At 39.3% G+C, this 13,691-nt stretch overlaps 1 protein-coding gene across 1 annotated transcript; it reads left to right on the plus strand.

The window, feature by feature from the left end:
- Positions 1-4,366: 4,366 nt before the first annotated feature.
- LOC107785778 (protein EFFECTOR OF TRANSCRIPTION 2-like) lies at positions 4,367-7,242 on the plus strand. Its single transcript, XM_016607150.2, has 3 exons — positions 4,367-4,587; positions 5,107-5,478; positions 6,006-7,242. Exons 1-3 carry the CDS (start codon positions 4,498-4,500, stop codon positions 6,942-6,944), a joined length of 1,401 nt encoding a protein of 466 aa, XP_016462636.1. The 5' UTR covers positions 4,367-4,497; the 3' UTR covers positions 6,945-7,242.
- The last annotated feature ends 6,449 nt before the right edge of the window (positions 7,243-13,691 follow it).

Raw genomic sequence — 13,691 nt, forward strand, 5'->3', positions numbered from 1 at the left:
AATCGAAGGAGTGCTTTTATACCTTATGGCCGAGGCTTTTCGCACCTGCGGCCAATTCCCCGCTCACCGCTTCTGCGGTCCGAGCACCGCTTTTGCGGTCATCACTTAAATCCCAGACGCCGCATCTGCGAAGTATATCCCGCACCTGCGCTGTTACATGTGCGCCACCTCAATCGTTTTTGCGGCTCCAGCTCTCCTTGGCCCTTTCCGCTTCTGTGACTCCTTTCCGCATCTGCGGGGGTCGCACTTGCGGCCTCCCAACCGCAGATGCGGTTATGACAGCAACCCCAACACTTCAGCTGCCATTTCCAAATTCCTATCTTTCCATCAACCATCCGAAAACACCTCGAGGCTCCCGGGACCTCAAACAAAAGCATAAACAAGTCACATACCACTATTCAAACTTATACCAATCTTTAAAACACCTCAAACAACATCGAGTCAACCAAAACACATCGAATTCAAGCCTAAGGTTCCAAAATCTTCAGAATTACGCTTTTGATCAGAAAGTCTACCAAACCACGTCCTAATGACCTGAAATTTTGCACAAACCTCCCAAATGACACAACGAACCTACTACAACTTCCAAAATTCCATTGTAACCCTTATATCAAAATCTCACCTACCAACCGGAAAACGCCAAAATTCCAATTTCGTCAATTCAAGCCTAAATCTACTCCGGACCTCCAAAACACATTCCGATCACGCTCCTAAGTCTTAAATTACCTCTCGAAGCTATCCGAACCATCGGAACTCACATCCGAGCCTTCTAACACATAAGTCAACATACGGTTGACTTTTTCAACCTAAGCTTTCTCAAAAGAGACTAAGTGTCTCAAACCTTACCAAAAACCTTTCTGAACTTGAGCCAACCAACCCGATCACACATAGAACCGACAAACAAAGCAATAAAAAGCATAAATGGGGAAAATAGAGCGGTAACTCATGAAACGACCGGCCGAGTCGTTACAAATTTAGAAGCAGAGGCTTAAAGAAGGAATTTAGAACTTTTCTCAAGTTCTAGAAATAAGATTAGAAAGAATGATTTTGTGACTCCCAATGATGTTGGACAAGTTAGAGAATTTTGGTAATTGGAGGTGTAATTGTAACTTTAAGTATTAGTTTTTTAAGTCACTATTATGTATTACAATATACCGTTAGTGCGTGCCATATACTTAATAGAAAAAATGAGCAAAAACTAAAGAGGCACGTAAAAGCAAATTGAGGAAAGGTATGAGGAGTGAAAGAGGAATGTAAAATTTTATTACAAAATGGGGTAGGAGTGGTTAAAGTATGTATTGAGCCTTTAAAAAATAGGACTGTTTAGTAGTAGTACATAATATTTTGTTTGCTTTTCTTGGTAGGATTTTATCTATTTTTCATAGTATTATTTTCCTTCTACGACTCTTGGGCATTCCAATATTTGCCGTGATTTTAGGTAGTGTAGGCGCATCAAGGTTGAGAAAGTCATGGTGGCTATACGTAAGATAAACTGTGGTAGAATTACCGGGCCTGGCGAGATTCCGGTAGAATTTTAGAGGTGTGTGGATAGAGCAGGTTTGGAGTGGCTAACTGGGTTATTTAATGTCATTTTTTGGACGAAGAGGATGCCGGATGAGTGGAGGTGGAGTACGGTGGTTCCATTGTATAAGATTAAAGGTGACATCCAAAGCTGCAATAACTATATGGGTATCAAATTACTGAGTCATACTATGAAAGTTTGGGAGAGGGCGTGATAAAAGCGAGGCTGAGGAGGATGATATCTATATCAGACAATCAGTTTGTGTTCATGCCAGGTTGTTCTACTGCGAAAACTATCCACCTTATTAGGAGGTTGGTAGAACAATACAGGGATAGGAAAAAGGATCTACACATGATGTTTATTAATCTAGAGAAAGCGTATGACAAGGTTCCTAGAAAGGTTCTTTGGAGATGCCTAGAGGCTAAAGGTGTGTCGGTTTCTTACATTAGGGCGATTAAGGACATGTATGATGGAGCTAAGACTAGGGTTATGACAGTGAGAGGCGACTCTAAGCATTTTCCTATTGTTATGGGGCTACATAAAGGATCTACGCTCAGCCCATTCTTATTTGCACTGGTATGGACGCACTGACACACCATATTCAAAGAGAGATGCCATGATGTATGTTATTCGCTGATGACATAGTTCTGATTGACGAGATGCGGTGTGGCGTTACCGAGAAGTTAGAGGTTTGGAGACAGGCCTTTGAGTCTAAAGGTTTCAAGTTGAGTAGGAAAAGTCGGAATATATCGAGTGCAAATTCAATGCTGAGCCGAGGGAAGCGGGAATCGACGTGAGGCTTGGATCATAAGTCATTTCCAAGAGAGGCAGTTTCAAGTACCTTGGGTCGGTTATCCAGGGAGATAGGGAGATCGACAAAGATGTCACACACTGTATAGGGGTGGGGTGAATGAAATGGAGGTTAGCATTCGGAGTCCTGTGTGACAAGAAAGTGCCATTGCTACTCAAAGGTAAGTTTTATAGAGCGGTTGTTAGACTGGCCATGTTGAATGAGGCTGAGTGTTGGCCAATTAAGAACTCACATATCCAGAAGATGACAGTAGCAGAAACGAGGATGTTGAGGTGGATGTGCGGGCACACTAGGATGGATAAGATTAGGAATAAAGATATTCGGGAGAAGGTGGGTGTGGCTCCTATGGATGACAAGATGTAGGAAGCGAGACTCAGATGGTTCAGGCACGTATAGAGGAGAAGTCGTGATGCCCTGGTAAGGAGGTGCGAGAGGTTGGCATTAGTGGGTAAGAGCAGAGGTAGAGGTCGGCCTAAAAAGTATTGGGGAGAGGTGATCAGACGGGATATGTCGAGGCTTTAGATTTTCGAGGACATGGCCCTCGATAGGAAGCTGTGGGGTCGAACATTAAGGTTGTAGGTTAGGAGGTAGTCGAGCATATTTCTAACTCGTACCAGTGTAAGGCTAGGCTGATAGGATTTACTCTTAGACTGTTAGTTGTCAATGTTGTGTTCACGCTACTCTTCCATTTTTATAGTGTCGGTCCTTATTTACTGGTTATTATTTTTGCTTTCCATCTATTTACTGGTTCTTGTGATGGTGTTATTATTTCTACGATTTTTTGTTGATAGTACTGATATATTGTCTCTTTTCGTATTCTTGAGCTGAGGGTCTTATCGGAAATAGCCTCTCTACCCCCTCGGGGTAGAGATAAGGTCTGCATACACACTACCCTCCCCAGACCCCACTTGTGGAATTTTTCTGGGTCGTTGTTGTTGACTCTTTATTTTCTTTTTTTATCATATTTCTTTCCTTTTTTTAGTTATTTCCTTCTTTGATTTGAATGAGAATATACTTGGCTGCCTCATTCTTGAAGTGGGATTTTACGTAATCTGATTAGGAAATCAGAATATATTTGTGAGGTTGGAAACCTTATTATTGATAGAACTTTAGAATTAATTACTTCCTAACTTGAGTTATTGATATTACAACAACAACAACTACCCAGTGTAATTCCATTAAGTGGGATCTTGGGAGGGTAGGATGTATGCAGCGAGGGTAGGGAGACTGTTTTCGAATGACCCTCGGCTAAAGAAGGTGAAGGAAGCCCTGATAGCAAGAGAAATAGTTAGAAAACTAAATCGGAGATAACAACAAAGAATATGGAAGGAGTACCGATAACAAGTAATAGCAAGATAGTATATTTAGACAAATAAGTCCAAGGCAGCACATGAGAATATGACGAAGTCCTGCTAGCAAACTACGGAATTACCGAAGGTAAGTAGTAACAGAACAAGACACGCGGCTATAGCAGACTAAGGAAAAAGGGGTACCATACTAGCACTAATACTATCGAACTAGGGAAAACAAAGGGAAACACACTACTACATACTAACCTTCCACCCTAATCTTCCACCTCCACACCCTTCTATCTAGGGTCATGTCCTCGGTCAGCTCAAGCTGCGCCATGTCCCGCCTGATCACTTCACCCAAGGCTTCTTAAGTCTACTTCTACCCCTCCTCTCACCCCCCAAAGTCGACCTCTCACACCTCCTGACTAGGGCATCTGTGCTTCTCCTCTTAACATGCCCAAACCATCTCAATCTTTCCTCACACATCTTTACCTCCATGGGCGCCACTCCCACCTTGTCCCGAATAACTTCATTTCTAATTCTATCCAATCTAGTATGTCTACACATGCATCTCAACATCCTCATTTCTGCTACTTTCATATGTTTGACATATGGCTTTTTGACTAGTCAACACTCTGCCCCATACAATATAGTCGGCCTGACCACTACCTTATAGAACTTACCTTTAAGTTTCAACGGCACTGGTTATTGATATTAATTAATTATTTTATTGACCGAGGGTCCTAAGAAGGCCATATCCGGTGAATGGATAATCACGGCACGGCGCTGCACTTTTAAATAAAGCTGGAGGCAACGGTCGTTATGCACAACTCATTGAGTGAAGGAGCAAAGGCTAGTAGCTAGCTAGCTCAATGGAAGCTACTAACAGATCCGTCACCGTTCGCCTAAATAGAGAAGAGTGTAAGCGCACAAAACACGATTCGGCTTTCTCCGATTGGAAGGTTCGATCAAAACTCACCACTTGTTGTTCCCATAATTTTTTTTTTTTTTAAATCTATTGCTCGTTAGTTGTTTAAAGAGTGCGCGTTTTCGCTAACTTTCAGACTTAAATTCAGATCTAGAGCTGTCTCTAGTTGTTTGGATTGGAGTAGTACTGCAGTTTTTGCTGATTAGGTAAATCATGATTTAAAAAAGGAAAGAAAAATATAAATGTAGGAGTACTAATTTAGTAGAGCTGTAGTTAAGAATTTCATGTTAAGAATGACAACCAGTTGGCCAGATAAGTCAAATTCATCACAGAATTTGCTGTTAAAAATACAACCAATCGGGCAGATAAGTCATCACAGAAGATAAATAAAGAAATTTTGGTTTTCTCCAATGTAGCAAAAATATTTTTAATTTAATCTATATTGTCGGAGAATATGTGATAAAGCTCCAGAATTGTAGGAAGGTATATTTGCAACTTAACTCTAGTTCTTCTGATTGGCTCATTCTTATTCATTGTGAGTGTTTATTGCCAGATTCTAATTGGGCCTAATGATTGGACGAATTATTTATTGAGGAAGGAAGGAGCAGAGAAATATAGGACTCAGAACCTGCCAAACTGCACTTCGTGCTCTGGAGTTTATGAGCTGGGAATAGCTGTGTCACGACGCCAAGCTGGGCGAGAGGCTAGCAGACTTGACCCTGATTATATTGTTCCTGTATATGTTGGAAAATCTGACAGTGTTAGGACTAGGCTACAGCGGTATGGCCGTGAAGGCGCTCATTTAGAGAATGGCTGCTCCAATAGTGCACTGCACGACCAAGTAAATGTATCTGCTTCAAAGAGAGCAGGATTGTTTACAGAAGCATTCTCAAGAGGCTTCTCTATTGTTTATAGGTGGGCACCTGTAAGTACATATTTCTCCTATCTACAACTTTAAGCCACTTGCAAATGTTGTTAATTTGTAATTTCCTCCTCCAGATATAGAAATGCATAAGTGTGTTGCTCCGCTCATTCATGCAAATAGCAAGTAACGCTAGTTTTTTTTTTTTTTTTGGTAAAGATATTTTAATTCCGCGCTTCCTTTTTCTTGGCAAGATTTCAATTAGAAGCTATTTGTTGTCCAGTCAATTTGACATTCAGATTAAAGCTCTCCTAGTTTTACTCTGTCATCTTTTGGGAAATTATTATTATTATGAGGTTATCTTACTGAGCTCTAGACGACAACAGTACTAGTAGACCAAGTTGAGTTTTTGGTTTCAGCATTTCATTTTTGTTCCATTCTTTGAAGAATCACTGTGAGCTGTCTGCCAGGCATTTGTTTGCATAGTTAAGCATGTTAAGGATTGAAAGTAATTACACGCTCTATTAACTTGTACCAAAAAATACTTCAGTTACTAATGGATTTTGGTAATGTTTCCTAATATTTAACAGGTGAATGACAACAAAGACGCTGAGAAAACTGAAGCCCAGCTGCTCGATAGATTTGACTATGCTTGGAATAAAGGCAGTAATGGCGTACGTCGCCACAATGATGTCCTCCGCAAACTTGATGGCATTTCAAGAGCAACTCGTCTTCCTGCTTTTGTCAGGAAGCTTCAATTGTCCCTTGAGAAACAAAAAGGTGTCAGAATCCAAGCTTGCAAGCCCCTTTTGTTGGAGAACAGAGATGATTTTCATGATACCTTCAAAAGCACTTATTTCCTTCCCGAAATCGTCAAATTTGGTCGATCACAGCCAAGAATAGTTTCACTAAGTTCCCGTGTAAATAATGATCCAAATAATATTTGTGGTGTGGCTTTGGGTCATGGATCTGTTTGTATAAGGCCTCCAATAACGGGAAATAAAAGATGTGCTGAGCACAAAGGAATGAAGGTAAATGGTGTAGAACATAAGGGTATGAGCGTTAAAAAGCCCATTTCTAAGCAATTAGGAGCAGAAATACCAGGTGTATTTGCAGGTCCAGCTACCAAAATTAGCAGTGAGAAAATGCATTGGAATATAGACATTCCAGCTTGTGGAGCAACATTGCTTAATGGTTCCTTTTGCAGAAGGAAACTTTCGGAAGGTAATAAAAGATGTTGGCAGCACAAAGGAGCAGAAATACCAAGTGTATTTGCAGGTCCATCAGTCAACCATTCTCCAGCTTGTGGAGCAACATTGCTTAACGGTTCCTTTTGCAGAAGGAAACCTTCGGAAGGTAATAAAAGATGTTGGCAGCACAAAGGAGCAGACATACCAAGTGTATTTGCAGGTCCATCAGTCAACCATTCTCCAGCTTGTGGAGCAACATTGCTTAATGGTTCCTTTTGCAGAAGGAAACCTTCGGAAGGTAATAAAAGATGTTGGCAGCACAAAGGCAGGAAGAGCTGAAGTAGGACCTCCACGACCTGCATAATGTAGTTTCATCTGAGAGAATTATTAATCAAGTTGTGGTGAACCCTTACGCAGTGGTTCCTATAGTAAAAGGTCACCGCACTCAAAGGTGCAACCTAGTTGTTAATGACGTTGGGTTGAGGATTATGAACAGGGGCAGCCTAAGTGTAAGGCAAATGAAGTCATTTCCTTAGGCCCCCAAAATATTAAGGGTCCCAATTTTAAGTACTATGTGTCACATATATTTTATGTAATTATTATTAATAAAATATTTTAAAATTTTTAATTAAAGTTATACGGTTGAGTGAAAAATAACGATAAATTTCTCTCTCATTTAATTAAACAAATTGATGCATTTACCTTCATTATCCAATCTAGTTTTTTCTCTCTATGTACACTCATATTTCCTTTTAATGCTTCTAGTCATTTTACTTTCTAATTTTAACTCAGTTTTTCCGATTGACTATTTCTTTTCACCATATTTTATTGGTCCGTCTATTAGAAAGCAATTTTTTTCATCTTCTTAAGAGAATTCCGCAAATACAATGGTGCGCAAGGTTCCAAAGTCCCGATTATTGTCGTGCCCCCTCTACCTTCTTCCACTTAATTAATATCATATTTTCATATGACAAAGTTTCAAACCGTGACGTGCACCTAATTCACATATCACACGTTGTACACTTATCGCTAGACCAACGTTCTAGGAGTTTGTTTTGTATCTCATTATAATATAAATTGTACAAAAGAAATTTAAGGGTCTTTAATATGTTTTGGCTTTAGGCCACAAAATCTGTTGAGCCGTCTCTGATTATGAGAGACTAGGTTTCAAATCTCAGTAGAGGCAAAAATATCTAGGTGACTTCTTCTCATTTATTTGAGCATGTTGGGCAGAATTACCCTGCAAATATATTGATGGGAGAATGCAGATATTGGGTGGATTAGTCGAGGTCTTCTCAAGCTCTCCCGTGTATAATAGTCATTAAAAAGAAAACAAAAAAGGGCCATTTATGTCCCTCTGCTAGTTAAAATAGGTCATATATGTCTCCCGTTATACTATTCAATTGAAAAAGTCCCTATCGTTTGTGTGCAGAAATTAAAATGTCCCTTCGCCGTCTACTCCTAAATTTAAAATAAAAATATCCGCGTTTTAGTCTTTTATTAGATAAACTAAATCTATCCCTTAGTTTTTAATTGACCAACCAACCCAACTTATTTTATCCGACCCACCTGATCTTTTAATTAAAAAAGAGCCCAAACACATCGGTCTCTCGTTCCCTCCATTCAACCAACGAGACAAAATTAGGGTTCTTCAAGAAAGAGTCCAAGAGGAAAAGGGCTACTCCAATCTCTTTCATTATCAGTTATTTGATTTTATTAGGTTGCAAATATTGTCCAAAAGGATGATTTGACATGTCAGAAAATATTTCTTCATCCAAGAGGAAGTGCCACTATGGGGAATTTGCTAACCACTTCACTTCGACTACTCTTTTTAACCCTGGACGGAGATTGTACAAGTATCCTAAACAAGAAGTAAGTGATTATTATTAAATTTTGTTGTGTTTGAAATTTTTTATAATTTAACGAATTATTTCCCTTTGGTTTGTTTGAATTGTATTTTGGTGTTATTGGATGCTTCATGTGGTTATTGGGAATGGGGAGATGATCCTATTCCCGATAGAGTGCTCGTTGTAATCAATAATTTATTGTTTTAGTTGGATGCGGCAAATGTTAAAAGTAGTATTTTGAAGTCGTCGTTGGACAATGTTAAAATTGAAAGGGATAAATTGAAGGAGAAAAAGGTCGCTGTAAAGGCAAGAAACCATGTTCAAGTGACTAAATTAGAAGAGAAAATCCTCAAGATGAAGGTTTTCATTATCATTTTATGTACCCTTTTTGTGGGAATTTAGCTGCTAGGGTAATCAATTGAAGTTGATTATGATACTTGATATATTTGGTAGGGAATGTTACCTTTTTTTTTGATCTTTTATAATTTCAAAAATTATGTAGGCTCATATATCAGATGAGTTCACTTTTGTGTAGACTACTTCAAATTTTGTAACCTTAATGTTTTAAGTTGAAGTTTAAGTTCTAATGTTAATTGCTCTTGTTGGTTATATTATAGATTTAAGTTGAAGTTTTAAGTTGCTCTCGATGTTTTAAGTTGAAGTTTAAGTTGCTCCATATCAGTTGGTTGTTCATATTGTAAGTCTCAAACTACAGATTCAACAAATTGCACAAACTGCAAGTTCTATTACAATAGACTTTAGTTGCTTCCCCTTCTATGGCTTCAGCTTATCCACTTTCTTTTTGCTTTGCATCTCCACCCAGCTTCTAGTTACAACACTTTTTCCTTTCCATTTGAGGCCCGATAGCTTGAAAGGAAGTTGATGATGGAAGACTGACACCATTTGTATCACCAGTGAAGGAATTTACCCTTACACTAGAAATTTGAGGTGGTTTTTGCCTTTGTAGAAGTCTTGTTTTAGATTATAACACAGTTGTTGGCCTTGTAACTACATTTGGATCAAGTTCAGGGAGGTCAAAGTTAGTGAATGGACTACTTGATTGACTATGCACAGATGGTGTAGGCATGAACACAAAATTTGAGCCTTGACCACTCGACTGACTTGCTTGACTAGATTGAGGTGTTGTTAGGTGTATTTCTTCTTTTGATTGTTGTCCCACACTATCATCTTTGTCAACTAGATGTTTGACATTTTTCTATGTCCTTTTTGCCATGGATATTGTTAACAAGTAAAAACAGTTAGATAAAATAAATATTAGTATTGTTAACAAGTAAAATAAGTTAGATAAACTAGAGGTGTTACCTTCTCACAACCTCTTGCATTATGATTTGCCTCTCCACAGTTGGTGCAAGTCATTACTCCCCCTTTTCATGAAGCGGCCCATTCACATTGCCTTTTAATTGCCTCATCTTTCTGTCTAGTTCTTTTGATTTTAGGCCTCTTGGCCATTTTTGTCACGACCCAAAATTCACTAAGGGTCGTGATGGCGCCGGATACCATTGTCAGGCAAGCCAACACTAAGTAACTAGTAGTTTCTCATTTTAGATATTTCTGAGTTCACTTCTTTTATACATTTAAACAATTAAGAATAAATTTCTATTGAATAAATAATGATATCTTTAACAATTTCAAAATACTGACTACTTACATAGACATCCCAGAACCCGGTGTTACAGACATCATCAGAGACCCTGATATGGTCGAAGCTGCAGAGTCGACCATAGAAGATCTCGACCTCATTCAATTAGACAGCAAAGACCACAAAAAGAAAGCTTACATCGGCTATAAACTGCAGGAACCAGGTAAATTCTGTGAATTCTTAACTACTAATGCGAACTTATTTGCTTTTAGCCATGCAGATATACTGGGTAACCTGAAGGAAATCGCTATGAACAAGCTTAAAGTCGACCCGTTCCACCCCCAGTGAGGCAGGTCAAACGTAAGTTCAACTCTGCAATCAATGACACAGTACGCGAAGAGGTGGAAAAGCTATTGAAAATGGCTCCATCAGGAAATCAAAATACCCTCAATGGGTCGCCAACGTGGTTATGGTAAAAAAGAAGAATGGGAAATGGCAGATGTGCATAGATTTCACTGATTTGAACAGAGCATGCCCTAAGAATTCATTCCTATTACCCCCTATTGACCAACTCATCAACACAACGGTCGGGCATGAACTACTGAGCTTTTTGGACACCTACTCGGGCTATAATCAAATCCTCATAGAAGAAGTGAATCAGGAAAAAAACCACTTTCATCACCCACAAGGGGATGTACTGCTACAGGGTTATGTTTTTCGGGCTAAAAAACACAGTGGCAATATAACAAAGGTTAGTAACAAGGATGTTCAAAGAACAACTCGACAAAATGATGGAAGTCTATATTGACGACATGCTGGTCAAGTCCAAAAAGAAAGAAATCACATCGACCACCTAAGAGAAACCTTCTATATACTTAGACGGTATGGAATAAACTGAATCCCGAATGTTGTGTATTCGGCGTGGCCTCGAAAAAATTTCTAGGTTTCCTGGTATCACAGCGAGGGATCGAGGTCAATACAAATCAAATCAAAGCCATCGAAGGGATACTAGAATACCTAACCACCAAAAAATAGGTTCAGAGGTTGACCGGCCATATCGCTGCTCTCTCAAGATTCATTTCGCGATCATTAGACAGGTGTCACCGATTCTTCGACGTACTCAAGAAGAATAACGACCTCCGATGGATTTATGAATGTGTCCATGCCTTGAAGGAATTAAAAGCATATTTATCATCGCCACCATTGCTTTCAAAACCAGAGCCGAGGCAATGTCTCCTCGTTTACCTTGCCGTATCCGAAGTAGCAATGAGCGTAGTCCTGGTCCGAAAAAATAAAGGTACGTAGTCTCCCATCTATTACATTAGCAATACACTAGTCGATGCCGAAACAAGATATCCTCACCTTGGAAAACTGGCTCTGGCCTTAGTCGTAGCTTCATGAAAGCATAGACTGTATTTCCAATGCCACCCCATCTCGGTCGTCACGACTTTCCCCCTAAGAAGCATTTTGCATAAACCTAAGCTATCGGGCAGGTTGGCCAAATAGGCCATCGAATTGAATGAACATTATATCATATATCAGCTGTGAACATCGATAAACTTACAAGTCCTTGCAGACTTCATCGTCGACTTCAGCGCAAAAATAATGCCTGAAGTCGAAAGAGAAGCCATCTATGCTTCTCCCCAAATAAGAGACCTCTAGGTCCTGTACACCGACGGCGCATCCAATGCGTCAAGGTCCGGACTGGGAGTCGTACTTGAAGTCCCAACCGGTAAAGTGATTTGCCAATCCATAAGGTGCCCGGACGTGACTAACAATGTGACCGAGTATAAGACCGTAATTCCAAGGTTAAGGCTGGCACTCAAATATGGGATAAAATGGTTAAGACTACGCTGCGATTCTTAACTTGTAGTCAATCAAGTCACATGGACTTTCCAAATCAAGGAACAGAAGCTAGAAAAATACCAAATGGAAATCTGCAAGCTGCTGCCCGAGTTCGACGAATGTCAACTCGACCAGATCCCCCGAGCACAGAATTCCGAGGAGGAAGACCTCGCTAAGTTAGCCGCAACTACCAAAAACATCACAACAGGGGACAAAAGTGTAGACCACCTCCTCAACTCATCGATGGACCAAATCGAGGTAAGAGCCATAAACCTGACCTGGGACTGGCACAATCGTATTGTTACATATATGCAGGACGGAGTACTCACAGGTGATAAAAAAGAGGCCAAGAAATTGCGAATGCAAGCAGCTAGGTACATCATCATTCACAACAAATGATATGCTTAAATTACACTTAGATAAATGGTGTAATGCAGTCGATGTCACATATAATAACCCACCAAAGTTGGGGTCGAATCCCACAGGGAGTAGGTGTAAAAAGATGACTCGAATAGTGTGAAACTCGACTTAAGTCGTAATCCTACTCCTTTAGCTTAAAAAGAGATTGTAATTGTGAGTTATCAAGAGAACTATTTTGTTATGAGAATGTAATTAATTAAATTAAGGAAACCAAGGTTGTGTCCCCATCAATGATATGCAATGTTGTTGGTATTAATATGATATATTTCTAATGGAAGGTCCTTTGATATGCAAATGGTTTCTAAATAACTACCCAATATTTCTCAATAGTTAGGTAGTAGTTTCTCTTTACCCAAATATAAAAGAGTTACAATTAAGAACAACCAATTTATGCCAAATAGAACCCACTTATTCCTAAGCGATTCTATTAAACAAGGTTTAAAGCCTTGAGTTTTTGCTATTCAATTCTACCAAACCCTAACCCATTTTTCTAAGTAAAGATAGAGTGAAATGACATTAGTCAATGTTTGCAAACATAATGAAGCATGAGAAATGAATAAATACCAACAATCCACTATATATATATTCAAGGGTAAACACTCATTAACATTACACCCATTTAGGGTCCACAACCTTAGTATTTAAAACTAGCTACTCATACTAGAATCCAAAAACAAAGCAATAAATAAAGCCATAAACTTACAAAGATGAAAAGATTCTCTCTTCAAAAGCTTCCAAACCTATGGTGTATTCAATGCTCTAAATATAGCCTATTTTTTAGACAAGATGTCACACAAAAATTCTAGTTATTCTATTTATAATGGGCTAAAAGTCGGGGTCAAAATATGACAAAAATACCCCTACATATCACATCTGTGACCGTAGAACGGGTCGTAGAACACTTTCGCAGCCCGCATAACTGCAATTCCATCGCATAATTGGATGTCCAGTTGCCGAGTTGTTCATTGCACTTCTGTTATGCGGTCTGCACATTGATTTTGCAATCGCATTTGATGTCGCAGAATTGTTCTCGCAGAAACTCTCTTTGCACTTTTGCGGTAATTATGCAGACCACACAAGCATTATGCGGCCGCACAATACACTCTCAAAACTGGGAAGATCTTCTTTACTCTACGGTTGATCTGCGGCCCGCACATCACTTTTGCGGTCATAAACTTGCCACAATTCTGGCCTTCTATTGGTTTTGACATCTTTTCTGTGTTCTTGGTTCTTCAAGTCTGGTTTGCTGCAAACCAAAACTACATAAAAAATAACTTAAAATGCTTTAAAAGATGAGCTAAAGTCTATGTAATTAGTATAAAAAATGTCGCAATTCTACGGCACATCAACACCCCCAACTTAGACTATTGCATG

Source organism: Nicotiana tabacum, chromosome 10, assembly GCF_000715075.1.
Source record: "Nicotiana tabacum cultivar K326 chromosome 10, ASM71507v2, whole genome shotgun sequence".
Classification (NCBI taxonomy): Eukaryota; Viridiplantae; Streptophyta; class Magnoliopsida; order Solanales; family Solanaceae; genus Nicotiana; species Nicotiana tabacum.